The sequence below is a fragment of the Hesperophylax consimilis genome, chromosome 19 (assembly GCF_061612785.1).
Source record: "Hesperophylax consimilis isolate HC1 chromosome 19, BYU_Hcon_1.0, whole genome shotgun sequence".
Lineage (NCBI taxonomy): Eukaryota > Metazoa > Arthropoda > Insecta > Trichoptera > Limnephilidae > Hesperophylax > Hesperophylax consimilis.
The window spans coordinates 2,326,798-2,352,508 of NC_142854.1; the positions used below are offsets into that span (position 1 = coordinate 2,326,798).

A 25,711-nucleotide genomic window follows, 5' to 3' on the forward strand; every position below is an offset into this window, starting at 1 on the left:
ATTATTGTTCAAAGATTCTTATTACCTTCAAACTAATACATTTATTGAAGCCAAGGGACTTAACCTTGCCTATCAAAATGTATCAAACTCTTCCACAACTCAATAAGTTACAACACGGTAAGAAACAAATGGAGAAATAGCATGTACGCATACCAAGTGTCGCCGAGCCAATGAATGTTATGCAAAGGCGGGGCGCCGCTGTGCTTAGCTGCGATTTTTCAATAGTTTGTGGTAAACTAGTCGTTCCGTGAACAGCGTCCAAAAAAGTTTTTCTAATTTTCTTTTATTTCATAAATCAGAACCAAAATTTCCTCTGAAATCATAAGATTTGTAAGTAGGAATGTACATAAATACCTACCTACTTAATTATAAACCATAAATATTTTATGTAACATTTTTTTCTTCCAAATAAGGAATTATACAATTTGTTAAAAGAAATTAATGAAAATTCTTTTTTTAAACTTATTTCAGGCCGGTAGGTACCATAATAATTAATATTATGGTACCTACCGGCCTGAAGAAAGTTTAAAAAAAGAATTTTTTTCTTCCAAATAAGCAGTTATACAATTTGTTAAAAGAAATTAATGAAAATTCTTTTTTCAAACATTCTTCAAGCCAGTAGGTACCATAATATTAATTATTCCGATTTGACAGCTCGTAGTAGGAACCAAAATCAAGTGAACTCTGGTGGAATAAAAAGGTAGTATCCAACACGGCCACCATTTTGAAACGTAACTTTACAAACAAACAAACAGATGAAATACCAAATGGTTGAATTAAAACAGGACTTCGCTGCGCTCAGTCAACAATGTTGCGCGCGGTCTTTATCAATTTTGGTAAATGTCCTATTTATTTTTTTTTATCGATACTATGCATAAGAAGAATAAAAATGAATAAGAATAGAATAGAATTTGAACAAATTATTAAATTTCAACATTCATTTTCGGGTTCCGTAAAAGTCCTATTTAAGTTCTGATATTATTTCATTATAGGCAAGTTACTGGAGAGAACTGAAATAATAACAGAACCTGAAAAGAACTTTCACAGAACTTGAAAATTAACTTTGACTTTGAAGAATTGTTCAAATTTTGAATGCAAAATAAAACACAATATAATTTATTTTAAAGTAAATTTATTACTACAGAAAAATGTACATAATCCATATACAAAATCTCAAACAGTAGATCTCAATCTTTGCTTATCCAATTACATATTCAAAAATATATCTTGTCAAACGTTCTTATATTGTGAAACCTAATGAACTTTGTAAGGCTATACAAGTCACTGTTAACTATTGATCGATGCTAACTAACCAGCGATAAGGAGTTTAAAGGTGAATAGCGGGAAAACATACAACTTCTGAATTGCGTAGGCAAGAAATGGAAAAATAATAATTGAATACGTCAAAAGACAAAAGTAAGTTTTATTATATATCAATATAGTATCAATTCATATATTTATGTATGTAAGTGCATATAATATTGTTGCAAATAGCTGCTTATATTTTAATTAGAATTATCATTAGGAAATTAAAGATGAAAAACAGAAGAATAGTTGTAGGATCATCTCAGAAAATAGACAAGTTCATATTACAACTTTTGGTATGGAATAATAATGCTTTTCGATACAAAAAAAATGTATTTCTTCGTAAAAAAAAGTTTTTTCCACTAAAAATGCTAGATATTCAAGGTGTGCCGTTACTTATTACAGGAAATAATCACTATTTTCTATGCACCATCATTTTGTTTTGCCATATACAAATTAATATTGTTGTAGCTGTAGATTTTAAATTGACTTTTATAACCTTACAAATGACAATAAAGGGTAAAAATATTTCCTACGATACTCAAAGTAAACAATCTATGCATTACGATGCAAGCTTCCGTAGAGTGTTTATTGTCTCTTTATAATAAATAATCATAATATTATTATTACCTTTGTGGCAACACTGAGAATGAACCTAAGTTCAATATATTTCATCCATTCTTTCGTTATTGATTAACCATTTCAATGATTGAAATCCATCACATCATCCAGCACATTTCGACTGAAGCCAGTGAGACTATGGCATTTCCAATTGAGGTATGTAGTGAGGCTGAAGGTAGTGGAGAGGGGAAGGAGATGAGAAAGAGGAAAGTGGGGAAGTATCTAGCTATTCAGATCTGGTCACCAAACACGGCCAAAGCCATTTAAAGCAACATTTCAATTCTGAATGTTGGTCTTACACGAGGGCGATACTGAGAGTATCTTCCACTAATATTATTTTAAATAAGTAATTTGTTATACCATAATTTAATCAAATAAAATTTATTTGCTCACTCCAAGATTTGAACCGGCGACCTCTAGCTTGTTAATCGAGAGCCTTACCCCTTGACCACGGAGGCATATATAATCAGGAAAGTCTTCCTTGACCTAACACCGAACATGTTGTTAAAAATATGCAAAACACATGTGCGACCTGTCCTGGAATGTGCTTTCCAAATATGAAGTCCAGTGGATACAGATCTAATAGAGAGAGTACAGACGATTTACAATAATACCAAGAGATCTGATAGAACGGCAATAAAGATAGACTTGAGGAACTAAGATTACCAACCTTAAAAGAAAGGAGTCACTAGATTGAGACTATAGTTGCCCTGGCATCCAAGAAATCTTCACCACCAACAAAAATATTAATCTCCGTGGACCCTCAAGAAAAATTAATAAAACATCTTTTACATCCAATCCTAGGAAAAGCTTCCTTGCAAATAGAGTAGTGGATGCATGGAACAAACTTCCACAACATGTCACCCTTCTACTAATATAAACCTATTTAAAGTAACATTAAATTTTTATCTTGAGAGAAGAAAGGACAAACTTATTTTAAAATTTTAAACAACTCAATTATGAACTGCTAAGCTTATTTTGAAATCAGCAGAACGCTGTATGCTAATTAAATAGTAATATTAATAATACGCAGATAGGAATATTCGCCGACGGATCACATATACGACAGCCGCGAAGATAAGTTTAACAAATTGATAGAAAAGGTTAAGATTTTCTCTGTAAATGTTGGTTGATTTGTGATCTAGTATGAAGAGAAAACGCAACACAGCAAAATTAAATTGTTTAGGATGTTTTCTTTGTGAATATACATATTATCATTATGTTATAACTAAACAAAGTATTTTAATCTTATGCATAAGACTGTCTCACATATGATCCAACAGCGGCCATCCCCATACGTGGATGTCACATATTTTAGGATATATAAGTTTTTCCAAAACGCACCGAGTAATGGGATAGATTGCGTTGAAAAGGCTAACGTTAAATATAATAAAAATAAATGAATTAAAGAATGTTGAGTCAAACTTCAAAACAACAATTAATATTAAGGATATTCAATTAACAAAATGTCGATTTAAAAAATTTCAATGATGAAATTTTTATAAAATTTATTTAGCACTGTGTCAATTGATAAAATTATGATAGCAAATTGTTAAGTGAAAATTCTTGCATGTACATATTTAACACGTTAACGGACTCACTATGGATGTCGTATTATGCTGCATATAAAGTGGACAAATTTTCCGCTGCCTAATTATGGTAAAGGAATGAAGCAACATTCCTTTCCAGTAAATCATGACTCGGCCTTTGGAAATTTTGTCCAGTTTATACGCACCCTTAGAGGAGATGTGATATGACGCAACGTACTTATATAGTCATCCTGGATGACAATGAAGATCTTCGAAATGCTATGACAGATTGGCTACATTTCCAGGTGACCAAGTTCTATGCCGAAGGAATTTAAAAATTGGTGAAAAGTTGTGACAAATGCTTGAATTTAAATGTTGAAAAATAATGCAAAGCTGTAGTTTTAAGAGGCACATAATAAAATATTTGTTAATTGAATATCCACATAAATTTGGGACAGTTGAAATATACCTTAGGATATAAATGTGTTCATTCTCAGGGCTGCCAAACAAACTACTTATTAATTAATATAACAGCAATATGTTTGATAAGTTTCATTATAAACATAAATCTTAAAGTACACTTTACATAATAATTAGAGTCACAGAATAATATTATACTGTTTTGGTGAGGACCTAGAAGCCCAAGGTCCAAATACTCATCACAAAATACTCAGCATTGAAAAAAAATACATACATTACATATTACAAAATATCTGCATATATGCAAAAAAAAAAAAAAAAACTTCCAATACTTTTAAAAAAATCTTTAGGTTTTCAGTCAATTCACGTTGATGCATTATCATACGTGATGTCAGTAACCTCCATCTAACAATATTAGTGTGTAACAGCATGTTTGCTATATACATTTTTACTATCTGGGGGTCTAGCATGGTCAAATCGATAGGCTTGACTTCTGACAATTTTATATTGATATCTCGAGCATGGTTGCGCTGTCGATAGCCAAACCGTTATTATACACAAAATATATAAGAATTCTTTTTACGACAGCAACACTGGCGCATCAGTCTGTGGATTAACATTCCTAATGATATTTGAACAACTTTCATTTCTCCAAGCTGGAAGGGAATCAATTGATCGCGTCTTAGATGAATTAATTAAGTCTATGCTTCGTTAATTCGCCTCCATTAACAACCAAGTTATTTTGCATAACGAACGACATTATTAAAAAATTTGTGTGTATTGATAGTTGAAGGCTGCGCTAAAATCTGCGGCTATCGGAATCATAAGTTGAACATGCTCGCAAATATCGCTAACTGACCATAGATGATGGAATTCGTCAATATCGTATTGATTTAAGGTTTTATCGATCGACCGTGCTAGATGTCCACGAGGCTATAACTTCGAAGAATGATTACTAAGGACGGGTTGTTTCGGAGAATTTGAACAATTTATCAAATTTCAACGTTCATTTCCGGGGTCTGTGAAAGTCCTATGCAAGTTCTGTTAATATATCATTATAGGTTATTGGCTAGACAGAACTGAAATAAAAACAGAACTTGAAAAAATCTTTCGTGGAACTGGAAAATGAACGTTGAAATTTGATGAATTGTTCCGATTCTCCGAAACAACCCGTCCTAAGAAATCAAGATTTGAAAATGGAAGAATAAACAATATTTTACTGGGAAAAGATTGACTGCATTTCGTACATAAATATTGGAGAAATAGTATTTTATACCTGAATTAATACTATGTACGTAACGAGTAACGAGGTTGTCTCCTTTTCTTCTCTCAAGAAAATTTCAAGTTATTTACAAATGTATCACATTAATTAGACCATGCGGAGAACAGAACTTTTCGAATTTTTGGAAATTACCGAATAATACCGAACATATACGCTATCAAAATGTTGACGTTTGCGGCCGGCCGAAAAAACGTGTGGCATTAAGTCGATGCCATACTACTAATGCAAAATCATGTGTTTTTGGTTTGAAAATTTGGTCACCTAGAAATGTTTCAGATGCTCTAATTAAATACTGCGAGTAGAATACATCTTGGCCTTTGAAATAATCGAGTATTTTTTATATAAGTCTTTTTATAAGCCCAGAAATAAATAATGTATAAGGCCTATGAAAACTGCTTTAAAGTTCAAAATCTCCTACTTACAAACCCATTTTCGGTTATGATTTCATTGTATAATGTGGCAAATTAAGTTATTTATAAAATGATCGAAAAATAATTAAATATTTATGCTTGAACATCCACAAAATAAAATAAAAGGCACTTTTTGGCCATGTTTTTTTCTTGCATAAATCAAAACAGTCGGATGGTGTTAAGCGGGAATTTAAACCTTATTGCCATCTACGTAAGGGTTGTTATTGATAGTGGCTCAATTAAAAATATTACACGACTTAGTGCATCGCCTTAAGGTGCAGTACCTTAGCACAGCCATTCTGATAAATTAATTGTACACTATTAAATACACTGCATGTGTCGCTATGAGACACAATTGTATACATTTTAACAATGTTCATTTAATATGGAAAAAGTAATTTTACTGTAGTTACTAACCCCGACGGCAAATTTTCGGTTTTGCAAATAAACAGCCATAGAGTCAATTTACAAATAGAAATTGTCTAATTTACATTCAAATTTAGAAATTAAAAACAGAAGAATTAAAGTATATAATTATGTATAAGCTGTATTTTTCAATAATTATTTTGAATGAAACAACAGTAAGTAAGGTGACAATAATGTTTATTTTATTTATTTGTGTAATAAAATGTGTTGTTTTTTTTTTCGTTATCGGTAATTTTAGTTCAGTGTTCAGAAGAAAAAAGTAGGTGAGCCATTTTTATATTATATTTGCATTCAAAATATAAATATTTAAAAAATTATATTTTTATTTATAATAATAAAATTTTCAAGCTTTCAAAAACAGTTTTTAATTTTGGGATACTTTCATTTTTGTCAAATATGCCAGAGGCCTGAGGGGTTGGTCTTTAAATATAATACATTATTATGAAAAAAATAAAATAAAATAAAATAGGAGACAACCTCAAATTAATGTTACATCAGGTACCTGGGAGGGATTTCACCGGTTTTGTAAACCTTTTGAAAAAATACGACAGCACATTCAAAAGATATATTTTAGCATTTTTTTTATATTTATACTAATTACAATTAAAGTTTAAAAAAAAACTTTGTTTGTGGTTTTTGCGCCAAATCTGTCGAATAACGTGATTTTTAAAACATTATTTCTGGAAGATAATAATGATAATTTTTTAATGAAAATCATTTTCAGTTATATTAATTGGCGTAAGTTATACCTGTTACCTTTAACCCATTCCTTCGTAAGTTATTTTGAGTGAACAACTGAATTAATTTTTGTGCAAACTTATCCTGAATTTATTGATGTTATTTAGAAATTATCAAATGTAATTTATGAGAGTTCCATGAATTTCTGGTTTTTTTTTTCTCTTAACATTGCTCGATAAATTGTCGTCGCTCGGACGGAATGGGTTAAAAAGAAACACTTAAAAAATTATCATTTAAAAAAGTGACGCTTATCAAAATAGGAAATGACTTGACTTGAAATGACTTGTTATAACAAATCTGTTTTTATTATATTTGTATATCTGTTTTTATAATATTCGATCCGCACGGTTCCGCTATGGTTTCCGAGAACCACAACACGTCGAATTGTGTGACAAACTACATTCGATCGGGCATAAGGTTCTGATTTAGAACATAGCATTGATGTTTGAGTGTAAATAACAATGGAAGGTTTCTTATTTCACAGGGATTTAACCAAAATATTGCAAATTATTACAAAAAGGCTTAAAAATTTGCAACTGCATAAAAAAATTTCGTAGAAATATATACTTCATTTATGCTAATCAAAAATTTACAAAATATACAACACTCCAACACGATCAAACAATTGTTTTTTTCTAAATTATAAGGATCACTCAAAAGTGATTCCAAATCTTTACATAAAAAGGGAAATTTCAACTTCAAGATGCCAAAAAGGGTAAAACATTGTAACTTATTGGCCGTTTTTAATGTGGAATTCAAAACTTCTACATATTCTGAAATCAAAAATTAAAGTTGAATTGTCAATTATTAACACATTGTCGTCGGGACACGGCCTTATGCAAATGCCGTTTTTGTCGACTGTCGGTTTTTGGCGGGAAACGGCACTATACGAGTTTGTTATCAGCGTGAAATACTATGATTCATAAGTGGAATGGGCTCTTCAATTAGGCGAGACAACCACAAAAGACTCTTTTTTGACAAGAAGCAATTAAACATATGAGTTATTGAGTGTGCGCCTTCGACCTTAGGCGACACTGTTCAATTTACGCGATCAGATTTCACACATCTAGCGATTGTAAAATTGCGGACATGGCAAATATATATTATTATTTATTATATAACTATATGATATGAATAAACATGTTATCTTTTACTTGGAATTTTCAAATATTGAATATTGAATGCTATTTACTGAATTAATATCAGGTTTTTATATTCAGCTTTGAAATGTGGTGAAATTATGATGTAATCAAAGCAATTATAATTTATTTTTGATGATCAAATGTCATATATGATTTCTTTGAAAATTTCAATTGAAAATATTATTTGGTTTAGAAATTGTGTCAATTTGAGGAAAGCGATATATTTATGCGCTAATCGCAAAAAACACCCGCTATAGGCTAGAGTCTATTGTTTGAAGCGCCCGACTACAATGTGTTAAGTAAATTGATTCAGGATGCTGCATGGAGGGTTTCCAAATGTTAAAGGAGTGATCTACTCTTTAAACTCGTTGTAGGCAGACGTCACAGCAGTTGGTTGCGAGTGAACACGCCCCGTACACGGACGTCACAACAGTTGTACAGGACCATCTCGCATAAAGAATTAAGGCAAGATGAAGTGTTTCTTAAAAGCTTTATAGCCCAGCTACACTACTCGCGAAGTTGACCGAAGTTGACCGAATACGATAGTGTGGGCACGAACTTCACTTCGCTTCGGGCAACTTCGCTTCGCTTCGCCCGACTTCCGATTGTTGTCGGTAAATGCGCCCGAGTCAAAGGACTCGAAGCGTCACGGCATAAATAAACCAATCACTGACTGGTTGGACTGAGTTACTCGCGAAGTTGCACGAGTGTGTGGGCACGCACTTCGAACTTCGGCTAACTTCGTCGAGGACTTCGTCGAAGCGTCGAAGCGAGTAGTGTGGCGGCCGCTTTAAGATGTGATTTCAGAATATAGCTGCAGAATTATTTCAAAGTAAATTTACAGTTTTTTAAACAAACACAAAATGTGTACAAAAATAACATTTCGGACAGATACAATAAATTGTTGTTTTCTGTATTATTTTTGGCTGCATTCAACTGTCAATAATAGATTTTTGGTTCACAATGGCAATAATACAAAATTTGTATAGAAAATCTGTGTATTGAAGCTGCAAAAACTTTCAAATGGTGAGAGCTCTGGCGCCACGAAACTTGCACTTTTCGAGGTTGACATAACAACTTACTTTTAGCTTGCATTATAATTTCCACGAAGAGCTATGGAGCTATTTAATGTTCGTTCTCAAGAATAATGAAATAGATTGTTTCAAAAACTAAGCTTCTAAAAATTGTATTATTTTATAAACGGTGATGACCCAAAAGTCACTAGCCGCCACTGGTCGTGGTGCAAGTGGGAAACTGGCAAATCTACATCACATTTGAAATCGATTTGTGGTATGAATAATTTTGTTTTGAGCTTTTTTTTCAAGTAATTCGAATTTCTTCAAAGTTGAAATTTTTTGTGGTCAAATTCAAAGGTTACTGTTAGCTGTTTACTGTCTTTTAAAATACGTCGAAGAGTAAACCCGGCTCCATTAGTTATTAACCAAAAAAAGTATTTTCTTGTTGTTCTCTATTTAATGTAGATTCACCAGTTTCCCGCTTGCGCCAGTATTTTCCAAACAACATGTATATTGTTTATATTTACTATCAAAAACACAATTCTTTTTAGGCTTACTTGAGTTGGTATAATAATATATGTTAAATGGTCGAAGTTCTAATATTGTTTTGCATCAATAATGTTTTTTTTTTCCTCTAATAATGGATTACAAAATGACATACACATATGACATGGGCTGACTGACTTAAAGTACATACAAATCAACAACGTTCATTCTATTCTCAACGCTTAAATATTATAAATAAAACAGTCCTATGTGCTACATACGATGGAGGAATCCATTTGAGACAATATAAGTTATTTTAAATGGTTATAATCTATACACAGTATCCGGAAACTCACGATAAAAGTGAGAAACTGGCGAATCTATACCACATTTAGTGTCGATTATGCGGTATAACTTTTTGTCGAAAAAAAAAAAGAGAAATCTACATTTTTAACACAAGTTTTCGGACACCGTGTATATGTAATACGATTGATCGAATTCAGCGGATGTAAGGAAAAATAATACTGTGCACTTTTATCGGTATGTTCGTGCTTACTGAGAACCATTTAAAAAAACTAATAAAGTCTTTGTTGAATTCCCGTTGGTTCCACGGGCAATTGCAATATAGACAGACTAAGCGTGGCCAGACGGCTGGCTACCTGTCGTCCACGGCCTCCATGACCACCTGCTTGAAGGCGCGCACGCCTTGGGACATCTGTGACTTGATCTGCCGGCTGCCGAGGGCTGCCGTACCGTCTTTGGCTATGTAAAGCTGAAGTCCTGATGCTGAAACACAACAAACAACGTTATCACAAAGGGAGATATGGCTTGGAACTGGCAGAGAAAGGATGAAAGTAGATCAGGCTACATCTAAGTACATATATAAAAATCTCGCTGACTGTGTCCTCCTACAAATCGATGTGAACTCTGTCGCAAACTGGGCAAAAATTAACTGCTTAAGCTTCAGTGCACCTAAATGCAATGTAGTCTCTTTCACAAGGGCAAAACAGACGATCATATTTGAATATTCAATTAACAATAACATTTTTCATTGCTTTAGTCAAATAAAAGATCTAGGGGTTACTTTTGACAGCAAAATGACATTCCACCAGCACATAAAAAATGACTTATGCAACAGAGCATATAAACTGCTGGGCTTTGTCATTCGCAATTCACGCTCATTTCAAAACCCATTAACAATTAGGCTACTTTACAACTCACTGGTGCCAAGTGCACTGGAGTCGAATTGTTTTATCTGGGCCCCATTTGAAGCATCCTATATTTTAAAAATTGAAAGAGTTCATAAAAAATTCCTACGTCTTTTATTTTTACGCCTCTATGGAACATATCCATATTTATATCCATCGAGATTTATTCTAGGTATGACTAACTACCATTCTCTAGAAACTCGTAGATGTTTTGCGTTGCTAAAATATTTCTTTCAATTAATCAATGGCCTCGTCTCTAACGGTGAGACTCTGGCACAAATCAATTTATTTGTCCCAGAGTCTCACTCTCGGGCACACCACAATAACATATTATATTGCCGATTGAGTCGTACAAATCTGTACCCGAATTCGCCCGTGGGAAGAGCGATACGCTATTTAAATATATTAGATAAAAATTTCAACATATTCTTCGGAAAATTCAATGAGTTTGTAAGGTTTTTGGAGCTACATTCTCACTGTGAAAATGGTACTTTTACAATTAGTTACATAAAATATCTATAATGTTGTAAAATTTTTTGTACACAAATAAAATAAAATATATACATAATCCGAATACAATTCAAAAAGGAATCATAAAGTCCATATTTAAAGTATCATTTAATAGTATTTATTTAATCAACTTTGAGAGGTGATTCTACATGATAATAGAAGTAAAAAAGATAAATAACTTTTTTTGAAATTCTGTTGTTTTTTTTTCATACAAGAATATTATTTTCTCCACACAAACGATGAAATTTCGAAGAAAAAACGTTATTTATCTTTTTTACTATCAATATGTAGAATTACCTCCCGAAGTTTGTGCACTTTAGCCTGGACACCCTGAATATGCCAAAAATATACTATTGAAACTATTAAAAAATAAGGAATCTTCTACTAGACAGCATATCCATCACACTAGATCGAAATGAAAAAAAAAACATTCTAAGCTAAAAAACCACAATCGGACAAAGAAACTACATATATTTTGCGACAAAATTTCACAACATCCTCCCCCCAGATATAGAATGAAAGAGAATTGAAAACAAAATAACACTTATACATAGTTATACTTACAACCGTTACTTCCATTCCGTGACTGTATTTATTTATTTACGCCCTTTTTAGCGACTTTTACATAAGAATAGTATATAAAATTATATACAACTAGTGGACCCCACAATGCTTCGTTATTATTATCATGTATACCACAATGTTACTGTTAAAAAAACTTCATTGTGGGGATATTGCGTTGAGTTATTTCTTCTACCATATCACTCTCTAAACGCTCCTGGCACTAATAAGAACAAAACTTCGGTTGAAAACTTTGAACGAGTTTTGCAAGCACAAACATACGCAGGCTGACTTTTTATATATTAAGATTATATTACTACTGAACAGTTTCATTTTTTTAATGCATTTATGAAGTGATAAAATGAAGATGATCGTAAGTATTATGGGCAATGATGAGTACATATATGGTAGTTATTCCCAGAATATCTGTAGAAAAAAACAACTCGACTTCTAGTAATCTGGCATTTGTAAAACATAAAAGTAACATAAAAAGAATGCATGAAAATGATAAAAACTTGAATAATAATGAACTTACTTTCTGCACTGTCCTCAACTTGGTCCAGATTAGTGGCCTTAAGAAGTTCATCTATCAGCGAGTCAGGATTTACTCTAGTGTTCTCTACTCTCCCAGACACAGTGTGTCCACCCTGAAAACCAACAGATCAATCAGTACAAGCCTTCTAGACAGACTAAGGTCGAGGTGTTTCACAGAAATTCAAAGGTAACATTGTCATTAAATGGTCAATCAACACAAATTTTTTTTTTCAACATTTGAAAAGTCCCTGTTAAACATCGATTCTAGGTACTGTCGCCATCTAACAACAAGGTAATTTGAACCATTAATTGGATAACCAACACTTCTATCATAGGTCACCCCAAATGGTTCGCCACATTTGGAGACATTCATGGGGTAAAGTTTGTCCAAGGTCTCCATTGCGGATGCGTCTACTCACCAACTGCGTTGCAAACCAGATTGTGAGAGGCAAGTTGCGGGAGACCCTTTGGCCTCTCAACCCATCGCCTTACACTGCAGTAGGAGAGATAGATTTGTATGTCTGTCACTCCTGGACATTCTGTTCCCCTATAATAAAACAGCTGCGTGTGTCTTCTGAGATGGGGGTGTCCCCTAGCTCAGTGAGTTTCGATCCGTGGTGTGAGAAGTTGGGACCGTTTATGAATGGGCAAATAGCTTCTTACAATACACTGTCTATTAAGGTTTATCAGTTATTTATTTATTTTGTAAGAAACAAACAGCTTTTATATAATATACGAGATAAATATACAAGTTTACTGAAGTCAAGCCACAGAAGTTTCTTATGTTAAAGTGCATTAGAAATGAAGTTTTAGTATCTTAAAATTAATTTGGTGTTAAAGGAAGGGGAGAGGAAGAGGAAAATAGGAAGAGGATAGGAGATGCTGCCGATACATTCCATACTCTCATATTAATAATCGATCATACGCATTACTTCATATCGATATTTCTTTAGGTTATTACCAAAAATGTCAATGCTGTAAAATTTTGTATTATATTGTGCACATATACGAGGAATTGGGGAATTTTTTCGAATGTTAGCTATGTTCTGATAAAAGATTATACCTATGACTGCTGGTGAACAGACTGTGTGAATAATATAACTATTTACCTGTGGGTCCTCTGAAGACATGACCATATTATTTCCTAACGCCCCGACACTGTTCTTCTGTTTTCTTCTCTCCAGGGCGGCTTTCGCTCGGTCCAGCGAACCAGTTTCAGTCATCACGAGACACCCACCTGATGGATTTCTGCAATAATAAATGAATAAAGAATAAATACTTATTAAAATGACGATTACATTACAAGTTTCAAGTACAAGTGATGGTATTTCATGAAATCTACCATTTAGGCATTGGCTTTAACATAACATAGCTACGAACGCATCACCGTTTATGTCACATTAACACGTAGCTTGTAATTAAATGGGATTTCAGCAGCAAGTCCGGCATAAACGTTTCAAATTAATACAAAGATATTTTCAATGCACGAGAAGTGTTAAAATGATTATAGATTCTTTCAAATCGCAGCATCACTTATTATAAAAACAGAAATTATTAAGTATGAGTGATTAAAAAAGCAAATCAAAAAATATTGGCAAAACATTGGTGCATTAAAGCGGTTTTTTGTTCTTTCTGCAAAGTGGCCAATTTGACTCAAGCAGTGATGAATTTTGACTCTACAATACTATGTATATTATTTGTTCCAGTTTTAATTATAAACCAATTAAATTGCAAAAGAGAATGTTTGTGATTACATTAGTATGTAGGTACCATCCTTGTAATATTTTATTTTATGAAAAAGAATAATACATTCATATTTATTAGTTATGTAAATAAAATCAAACATAAAGCTATGTACAGCATATACATATTACATACCTAAAAATACATATTCATACACAAAGCATTATGATATAAAATTCGGTCTACAAATTAAAAATATTTATGTTCAATCAAGACATTGTTCGTTGAAGGTACATGATAGAATCTTGATTCTGACACTGATGTGTCACAGAAGCAGGGAAGATTTTCAGGAAAATGTAAGGGTTTCGGGAATTCATTTATTAAAAATTTAATTTAAATGTGATATGAAAAATGATTCCTAAAATTAAAAATTCAGAAGTAAACAGAAGATGAGATTAGGTTGAAGCAAATGTTTTATATCTGGATTGCGTGACCGAAAGTAAATCATTTCTTCTCACCTCTTGGAGATTTTAAAGCTCTTTAAAACAAAAAATTACATACTAAATAAGAAAGCGTATAATACATAGTAGAATTTCGATTATCATTAAAAATGTATGAAAATTTTTTTTTTATATATTTAGGTTCTCCTGCAATCAATTCTGAATGTTGTTCAAGATTCTACTGTAAAAATATTATATTAAATATGTATAGTATATGAGTGGAAAGAAGAGATTGTTATAAAAATAAACATTCACACAGCTTTTTATCACAGAAAGACAATTTTGAAGAGAAACAAATTACATAGGGAATCATAAGAAATCTACAGATTGGCTATTTCAACAACAACATTTTGAATGGGACAGAGTGCCTGAAATATAGGTTTAACACATTGACGGACACTTGCCGTAAAATAGAGGTTTATGATACGACACATGACAAAACTTCCTTGTCCGTTGTGTCGTATCGCGTTCCTGACTTCGAGGCATATAATGTACATTGTGTCATATCACATCTCCTACAAAACAATGTGAATAGACATTGTATCATAAGACATCTTCTCTAAAATGACGTCAATAGATGTAGTGTCATATCATAATATATTCGCTGAAATGACGTCAATAGACGATGTGTCACATCAAATCTTCTCTAAAATGATGTCAATAGACGTTGTGTCATATCAAATCTCCTCTAAAATGATGTCAATAGAAGTTGTGTCATATCAAATCTCTTCTCTATTATACTAAAATAAAGTCACTATCGGCGTCCGTCTGTTTGTGCGTTTAGTTCCTCTAAACTACGCAACGGATCTTGAATAAATAAATCATAAATCTTCTCTTCCGGAAGATTTATTTATATAATACATGCATATTATATTTATAGAAAGTAGAGAAAAGTTGAGCAATACCGGGTACACGTCACCTAGTGTCCTCTAAAATTACCTCGATAGATGTTGTGTCATAAAACATTTCCTCTAAAATGACATCATACGTCACATGAAATCTCTAAAACGACATCAATAGACGTGAATAGAAGGTGAATGTATTAAGGAGGGAGAGAATGGAATAAACAAAGCATCTTATTTGTCTCATTGCAGTGAAAGCCAATCTATATATTTTATATCAACGAACATAATAACATTCAACTACGAGATAAAACACAAGGATACAACACTCATACGGTTTGTCCAAAATCACTATGTACAAAAAGTTAGTTATCTTAGAAAATGGTAGCTTAGCATTGAACTTTGTATTAGTCATAGATAATAGAAACAAAGGGAGAAATGACTGTCACCGATCTACAACCAAGCTGCATAGACTATCAAAGCGGCTATGCAACGGAGTTATGCAATTTGCAGTGGTATGGGTTAACGATGTTGGCACTTTTTTGCACTTCTGGCAAGGTTTCATATTTATAATGATTTTGGACAATCTGGGATAATTGCTTTTCCTAAACTATGTTTGTATGTAGATATGTATATAAAAAATCAATAATAGTATATTATAACAATATATAATTATATATTGTATTTCATTTCATCCACCAGGTACTTTGTAATGGCGGGATAATATGGCAACAGCAACTGAACGCAGACACTAAAAAGCGGACTAAGGAACACAGAAATAGACGACAACAACAAATTAACCTGGTTATGATACATCTATAACTTGGAATGTTTTTATTTTAGGACACAATAATACTCTAGTAAATTGTTGTAAACACAATTTGTTTTAACCGTAGCTAGGCGGCTGTCACATGTAAGATCCATCGGTGGCTATCCATGTAGCATATATGATACATGAAGTTCTACTAAAACACATAAATTGTGTCAAAATGTGCCACGTGGTGCGATAGATATCGTTGATAAGGCAGAAGATTCAGAAGTAGGTACTGGCTAATCAGATCTGGTTCCTTAACACAGTCAAAGCCATTTCAAGCAATGTTTCCATTCTTCTTAATGGTGGTCTCTCATCTGAGAGATCTTGGAGTATCTACCTTTCTGAAAAAATCCCCAATGTCCTTTACGAGAGCTCTGAACCAACTTGTATTTTCTAGTTTTAAAACGCTGGCTTTATCAATGCGATTTATCCATCACGCAGCACGCTTTGGCACAATGTATGTGATTTTATGAAACTTAATATGTCACATATTATGGTCTAATCTGAGATCATTAATGTGACAGCCACACATAGCATGTTGACTTGATTTCATTGATAACAAAATGTGCATAAACACAATCTAGAAACCAGAAGAACAAAATTGCTACGATACTAAAATATTTGTTATTCCAAGTTCTACTAGTTGTCATGAACCAGGGCTGAGCCAAGACTATCAAACTGACAGCGCCGTGGCACTGGGCCTCCTGTGCTTGAGCGTCGGCGGCAAGCTGTCGCTGTCCTGCTGCGCCACCCCTGCGCCGCACTGGCGACACCACGCCTCCCTGCACGGCGTCCATTTCGCATAACAAAAGAACGTCTAGTTACAAAATCGCAGCATGATATTATATTATTTTCGTATTTTTTTCAAAACTGACTTATTCCATCTGAACGTTTTGTTGGTATATGGCAAAAACTAACAAGAGGTGTCTAAAATGAGGTTTTTTTATCTGTGCTTTTTAAGTTATAGATTACAATGACACAAACGAAAATCTTTAAAATATAAATAAATATTAAAACTAAAAAGATATTATTGTTTGGAATAAGTCTGCTTTGCAAAACAATTTTGGAATAAGTCTGTTTTGCAATGTAATATAGATAAATGTCCATACAAATCAACCACGCGACCATTTTGTCACATGACCAAGCTCTATTTCTATTAGCTGATATGAAATAAGTCAGTTTTGATAGTAACATTGGATGGAGAAAGATGGGCTTTGAAAGAAAACATTCGTATTTTAAGTCGTTTTTCTATGGGAATAAGTATCTTTTCAAATAATGTGTTGCAAACGTATTGTGTATGATTCAGAAAAATATTTCAAACAGGTAATTTTTTATCAAAACGAAAATAAATTAGTTTTTAAAATACTCCGTATTTATATATATACATTAAGGCTAAAAGGAGATTGAACACTTACTGTAAAACTATCCAGTATCTATATATACATGAGATTCTGGCTAAAAAGAAATTGAACAATGACTGTAAAACTATCCAGTATCTATATGTACATAAGGTTCTGGCTAAAAAGAGATTGAACACTGACTGTAAAACTATGTCATATCTATATATACATAAGATTCTGGCTAAAAAGAGATTGAACACTGACTGTAAAACTATCTAGTATCTATATGTACATAAGGTTCTGGCTAAAAAGAGATTGAACACTGACTGTAAAACTATGTCATATCTATATATACATAAGATTCTGGCTAAAAAGAGATTGAACACTGACTGTAAAACTATCCAGTATCTATATGTACATAAGGTTCAGGCTAAAAAGAGATTGAACACTGACTGTAAAACTATCCCGTATCTACATACACATAAGATTCTGGCTAAAAGGAGATTGAACACTGACTGCAAAACCGTAATAAATGAAAATTTGTTTTATGTTCTTGCAGTGGTTTTAAAAAAAGCTTTTATATTTTCATTATTACATTGAAATTTGGTTTCTTGTTAAATATAGTTGTTTTACACAGACATTGGAAATTTGATATATTTTGTACTCACTGCATATGAGACACTCAGTGTAAGATATTAGTACAGTTAGTACAGTAATATGTAATGTCTTAAAACAAAACGAGATTATTACTCACAAAACATATTTTTAAACTAGTAGTTCTGTGAACAGCAGACCTCACATCCAAAAGTGTGTTCATAATTTAAAATCAAAACCTATGTTTCCTCTAAAATCATAAGATTTGTAAGTGGGTACTTAAATACCTATCAACATAATTAATAAATACGAAGATTTCACATTTGAAGAAATAATCTTAACTGAACCATTAAAACGACCTTCATCTTGAACTGGAACGTAACAAACAGAGATGTGCTTTATTTCAAATAAATCCATTTCAAATGGAAATGCAAAATGGGTATTTTCCATTTTTGCATTTTAAATGGGTATTTTCCATTTTGCATTTTAAATGCTTTTTTCAATGCATTTTCCATTTTAAATGCTTTGTTGCAACATTCTTCCTACTATCTCCACTCATCTTTTTTTCATAAGCCCCAAATATCAGTCGGTCCTCAACCTCGCTATGAGAGATAATTTACATTTGTCAAGTTGCTCCCTGGTCGGAGCCCTTGCAATTCAGTGATACCATTATAAAAAATACTGAACATGGGGCCCCGGCCATGACGCTGTAATATTAAATGTTAGTTTCTATGTTTTTACGTTGGCAACATTAGTCCTGCGCAAATTTTTTGTGGTTTTCATAATCTGTAGTCGTGGTGTTTAAGGATTTACCATCATGTAATATGTTTGTTCTACATTGATGTCCATTATTAAATGACAACATTGTTTAAAAATTCTATAATTATTTTAATTGTTTGACCTGATAAACCATTTTGCATTTTCAATGCATTTTAAAAATAGGTATTTTGCATTTTGCATTTGAAATGCTTTTCTAAAAACCATTTTGCATTTTCAAATGGAAAAGTTCTGACCCATTTCAAATGGTTTTGGGTACCCATTTTGCACATCTCTGGTAACAAATAACATACAGATGAATTGCCAACTGGTCCAGTTAAAACAAGAATAAAATATAATTTCTGAGTCAATGTGATGAAATTAGCAAATTGATTGTTGATGATTTTCAGATTTTTTTAATAATACAATACAGGGATTTACATATTTCTATTATATTATATTATAGCTTATTGTCAGAATTATACAAACGTGTTGGGCTTATTTAGATGTTACTATTAAAAAGACACCAAGTGTATCGAAAGGGAATAAAATGATTACTTGATGGACAGATGTAACTAAATGTTCACGAAACTAGATGTTCATATTACCAGATTCTCTATTTATGTGTTGTATGAGTTGAAAGTGTACCTAATACCTAAATATTTTTGTAACGGAGTAACTATATTCGTAATGGAGCAACACATGTATGTAACGGAGTAACTATATTCGTAATGGAGCAACACATGTATGTAACGTAGTAACTATGTATGTAACGGAGTGACTATGTATGTAACGGAGTAACTATGTATGTAATGGAGTAACTATGTAAGAAGCGGAGTAACTATGTAAGAAACGGAGTAACCTTGTATGTAACAGAGTAACTATATACGTAATGGAGCAACTTTATATGCAAGGGAGTGACTATGTATATAACGCAGTAACTTTGTATGTAACGGAAAAACTATATATGTTACGGGATAAATTTATATGTAACGGATTGACTATAAATGTAACGGAGTTACTATGTACGCAACGGAACAACTATATATATAACAGAAAACTATACATGCAACGGAGTGACTATGTATGTAACGGAGTAACTATGTATGTAACGGAGTAACTATGCATGTTACGGAGTAACTATGTATGTAATGGAGTGACTATATATGTAATGGAGTAACTATGAATGTAACAAAGTAACTATGTAAGAAACGGAGTAACTATCTATGTGACGGAGTAACTTTGTATGAAACGGAATAACTATGTATGTTATGAAGTAGCTATGCATGTAACAGAATAATTACGTACGCAATTGAGCAACTATATATGTAACAGTGTAACTATGTAAGTAACAGAGTAACTATGTATATATGTAACTGAATAACTAAGTATGTAACGGAATGATTAGGTATGTAATGGATTAACTATGTATGTAACGGTGTAACTATGTATGTAACAGATTAACTATATATGTAACAGAGTAAGTATGTATGTAACGGAGTAACAATGTATATTATGTAAGTAACGGAGTAACTATGTATGTAACGGAATAACTAAGTATGTAACTATGTGATCTACTCTGTTTTCAATGATCGGTTCTGATTCGGTAATGGTGTCACAAAGTGAAGTTGCATCCCACGGCCAGAACTGATTCATCCTCATTCTAGTTTAGCTGATGCTTTGTGAAGATGTGCAAAATTCAAAGATTTTATACACTGAAGAGCTAAGAGAAAACTAGCATCTGTAATCCACTGAGTATGAACATAAATGTATGGAATATTTTTGGCTTTGAATACTGATTTAAATTGGTGCTTTGCTAATGGCCAATGGATAAATTTATCATGAAGTATGAAGGACAATAAAGTAAGGTGTTTGACTCTGTCAGTGAAGAGTGAGACAGATATATTATAGTAGTATAAAAGCCCTTTTTTAGTTTCTTCTCTCTCTCTCTCTCCTCTCTCTCTCTCTCTCTCTCTCTCTCTCTCACATCCCAGCTCGCAACTAGTAAACACACATCCATAATCTCTGTACTTGGTTAGCAATGAACTAAGTAATCAAACTTGGAATATCACTAAATGAATAATCCAGAACATTATAATAATAATGGCACAGCAAACACAACATATTACAACAGTGGCGCCCCGGGAAGCATTTATTGGATAACCACCACCTCTGCCATAGGTTACCACAAGTGGTTCGCTACGTTTGGTGATTTAGTAGGGGTGCCCGGGTTCATCGGTGTGTTCAGAATATACCTGCCCTCCAGCTGCGTGACGTGCCAGATCGGAAGAGGCTAGTTTGGGGAGACCCTTTGACCTCTCCAACTGGTAACTCCTGGACACTGATCCTAGATTCCTAACCACCCCTCATACCCTTTTTATTCCCAGAACTTTCTCTCCAAAATAAATCGACACCTTTCAGAAAAAATTATAAAAACAAAAACTTTTTACCGACATTTTTTAATCAAATAATTTTCTTACAAATTATTATTAAAATCAAAATTTTTACTGCTCATCAGTGCAGTTATGTTGACAAATAAAAAAAACACAACATAAGAAATTAACCCGTTTAAGTGAATATTATTCGTACCCTATTATGAACTTTATAATTATTAAGAAATAAAATTAAAACGCTCTTGTGTCCTGTTCAGGGTTGATCAATGCAAAACGAACTCTAAGCAGAATTCTTGCCTGAACAGACTACGCAATAATTACAATAGTGTATTATCCAAGGTTGATATTTTCAGTTGCGAACTTAAAAGAGAACTTGTAAGAGGTCCATAAAAGAATATTTCTCTGATGGTTTGTGAAAAATGTTTATGTCTCTATTGTTTATATCTCTATTATGATTTGATTTATATCTACAACCTCTTTCCATGGCTATAAATGTATTGTTATGTAAATTTTTCATTTTATATAATCTTTCGTTTTGTACAAATTTCATATTCCTTTCTTACAAATTTAATTTACCTATTCCATATTATGCTGTCTCAGTAGAGGTAAAGTCACAAGGAGGAAATCCATAATTGGTTTTATTTTGGCTTTATAATACTTATGTAAAAAACTGATTAAATGTAAACTGTCGATTTCCCGAAAATTAATAAATAAATAAAATAGTAAATTCCAATAAATCGGAATAAAAATTATTAGTTTACATGAAAATTTTTCATGATTTCTTTAAAACATGCTTTTGTTAGTTAGCAAAACTGAATCCATCACCAAGCATTATTAAAAAAAAACCCATGCGTAATTATATTACAAAGCACCCAAATGGTAAAACCTTTATATAATAAGAAATTAAGAAACAAAAAAAAACAAGTTGATTCGTAAATTAAATTAAATTGTAAGATAAATTATAGATAAGAAATTATTTTAATTGCACAACCAAGAGAAAAGTGTAAAACCGGACGTCGACATAAAAAAAGTATAGAATAGAAGTATGTCTTCCACATTTGTCTTCTCTAACAAGATGAAACAACGCCAAGCAATATGCACCAAGCGGATTAGCCGTGAGATCTGGACACGTTATTGTTAGTTAAACCAAACCGTCACCGAGAATAGAAAACAACCCAATCCTTCACACGTACCTCTGCAGCGTCGATGCGGTCATCTTATCGGGCACGATCCCAACTGTGTGACTGTGTCTCAATGGATTCCCTACCATAACTGTCTCCTTCACAGAAATGGCGATGCCCGATTTAGACGGTCGCAACTTCTGAGTCTTAGCAAACCGATTCAACTTATCAGCATTATTCAAGAAGACTTCGCCGTTGTCCGAAATCCGATGCTCTTTCACGCTGGCTTTCGGCGTGGAATGGCCGAAATTGTGCCCGAGCTTTCCGAGAACAACCTCCGATAGATGATAAGTATGCCGCAATGGGTTTTTGCTGTGCTTTTCTTCCAACGCAGGAGCGCTTCTGATGGTATGTCTAAACTCCACGTCCGGATCGGGAGAAACGTAGAAATCGTCTTCGTTGCAGCTGGACAGTCTATGTTTCTCGTATAACGAATTTTTTCTGTTCGCCAACGGAGTTAAGAACGGAAAGTTGTGAAATAAGCCACTCTCGTCTTCCTTCAATTGTTCTTTAGCCATTTCTTTTTCCATGAAATCTGGGATCGTATTCAAAGACTTCTGTTTGAAGATTTGAAAGTTAGAGAGCGGAAGCACATTGACAGCCGACCGTGCGAGTGACATGACATCCTGCTTCTTCCTGTCGAAGTAAGACGGTACGGCAAAACTGTGATCTTTCTTCGAATAGACCGGCGATATGGGCGACATGTTTGACGCATTCGGCGTCAAGAACTCAGAATCGTCACTCATCGGCGATAATGGTGTCTTCATTCCTCTGGGAATCAGGTCGGGCTGAACAGATCTGTTAATGGTGTTGTTTGGGGTGTGATATAGCTCCGACGACGACAAATCTCCCGACGTGAGGTCCTTCGGAGACGACAGGTTGTTTTGGGCCACCGTTCTGTTGCGGTCGATGAACAACTTTGGACCGAGTCTTCTGTTAAAATAACAATACAAAATATTCTATTGTGAGGTAAAAAAAAATTGCTCGCTTCATGCAAAAGGAATGAGATAGTGTGTATAGAAAAAAATGGATGACAATAAATAGAATTGAATCGATCGTGGTTTCATTTTGATTGATGAATTTGTGAAAAGAGGCGATAATGTGTCAAAATAAAATGTGATTTCAGACATTTTTGAGAAAGTTTCCTTTTGTTAGGATTTACGACTCCAAAAGTCCCCGATTAAAAACACTTTATTACTGAGAAACATGTTAAAATATAATACACCTATACTAAGTTCAGACCAAATAGTATAATATATGACACTAATTTACCATTTTTAACAGTATATAACCACAAACTACCCAAAACACCAATCCCTTTGTATAAATGAAGGTGCCATGAGAGGTTGTTAATGAGACGAAAGAAGTGCTGATGAAAGTTGATTGGGAATGAAATATTGGTAGAGGTCAGTTGACTGGAGAAATATTGGTGGAGGTCAGTTGACTGGAGAAATATTGGTGGAGGTCAGTTGACTGGAGAAATATCGGTGGAGGTCAGTTGACTGGAGAAATATTGGTGGAGGTCAGTTGACTGGAGAAATATTGGTGGAGGTCAGTTGACTGGAGAAATATCGGTGGAGGTCAGTTGACTGGAGAAATATTGGTGGAGGTCAGTTGACTGGAGAAATATTGGTGGAGGTCAGTTACTGGATAAATTATTTATTTAACGAGTCTCATTGTTCAGTGTGATTTGATGACCTTATTCTTTGTTTTATTCACAGCAATTCCTTTTTCTTAAGGCAATAAGGTAGTCCCAACCATCTGGAGCCATTAGTTATGGCTTCCCCAATTGGGGTATGTTGTGAGGCTGAAGGTAGTGGAGAAGTGAAGGAGATGGGCAAGAGGAAAGTTCAGAAGTAACTGGTAATTCAGATCTGATTACTAAACACGGCTAAAGCCATTTCAAACGATATTTCAATTCTGAATGGTGGTCTTTCACCAGGGCGATACTGAAAGTATCTTCCACTCTGCTACACTAACCCAGCTTAAAATCGTGCACCTTATATATGAACAAAGTGTACGGTCAGTATACCAGCATACCTTAAAAGTCTGTGGTCAACATATCAAGCAATCTTAAGTCTTAACCTAGCTTTAGTCTATGATTAATTTATCAACTTAGCTGAAAAGCCAATGATCAATTCATCAGCTTAGCTCAAAAGTTAAATTGTTTCACAGAATTTGAACAATTTATCAAATTTAAAAATGAATATTCAACTTCTGTGAAAGTCCTATTTAAGTTGTAAATTTGATGAATTGTTTAAATTCTGTGAAAAAACCGGTATTTGGATCGCATTACGGGCGCATGATCAATATACCAGTTTAGCTTGAATCTAGTCAATATATCAACCCTTAAATGTCGTTGATCAATATGCAAACAGTGCCACCTAACGTCTATTGTAAATATTCCAAGCTAATCCATTGTCTATTAATTTACGAAAACCTCTTAAAATTGATAATATGATTTCGTAACGTAATGATAACAGGTATGGTCATTTTACAAACATAAAAAGATGAAACCTTAAAATAAAAAGACTATGTTTGACACACTTAAGGGTAGTTCTACATTTTACGCCGGTCCTACTTAAATTATGTTAAAGGCATTGCTTTCCAATTTTATATGAATATTGTATACCAATCTCCTTGTAAAGGTTCCAACTATATACACGGTGTCCGGAAACTCGTAGTACAAGCGGGAAACAGGAGAATCTACACCACATGGGGAACCCAAAAAAACATAAAGTTTTTTGATTTGAGCATTTTCAAAAAAAAAAAAAAACCAAAAAAAAATATTTTTCGGCTATTTTAGGGTTAAAGTTTTTTCTGGTGTTTAGGGTTGAATAACAGATGTTTTAACCCTGCAGAGCAGAAATATTTTATGATTACACCGGGTTAAATGAAGGGTGATTTCAAAATAATGCTTCAAATCCGAGTTTCTTCATTTGTTTTACTTTCAAATAGTTTTAATTAGTTGGGTACTTTGATCTTCAGTAATAATTTATAAGAATTTGATTAAAAAAAAAAAAAAAAAAAAAATCAACTTCAAACTCGATTTACTCGATAACGAAAGCTCAAATAAAAAAAAATATACTACAAAATCGACTCCAAATGTGATGTAGATTCACCAGTTTCCTGCTTGTACTACGAGTTTCCGGACACCCTGTATATATAAATATATAAAAAAGAAGAAAAAATATTTTATCAAAAGGAATCTATATTAACTTCTCAATTACCACGCTAAATTTTCGCCGTGTGTCAGCAGATTCTATTTTCATAATAACTTACCGTTTCTTTTTTCAAAATGACGTTTTTGCAAATTGTACCGTTTTACAAGACAATGGGTTTATATATGTATATAATCTATCATAAGTAGATTCCTCAAAATAGCTACTTATATTCAGAGAAATGAATTTCTTAAAGCCA

At 33.1% G+C, this 25,711-nt stretch overlaps 1 protein-coding gene across 1 annotated transcript in view; it reads right to left on the minus strand.

The window, feature by feature from the left end:
* Positions 1-1,149: 1,149 nt before the first annotated feature.
* The window catches only part of LOC149414643 (uncharacterized), a 220,273-nt gene continuing 195,711 nt past the window's right edge, over positions 1,150-25,711 (minus strand). The window contains exons 9-12 of the mRNA XM_089643555.1: positions 22,304-23,224; positions 13,298-13,436; positions 12,190-12,301; positions 1,150-10,161 (exon numbers count right to left, since the gene is read on the minus strand). Of these exons, the coding sequence (XP_089499681.1) occupies positions 10,031-10,161; positions 12,190-12,301; positions 13,298-13,436; positions 22,304-23,224 (1,303 nt within the window). The 3' untranslated portion in view covers positions 1,150-10,030. The remainder of the gene's footprint in view (positions 10,162-12,189; positions 12,302-13,297; positions 13,437-22,303; positions 23,225-25,711) is intronic.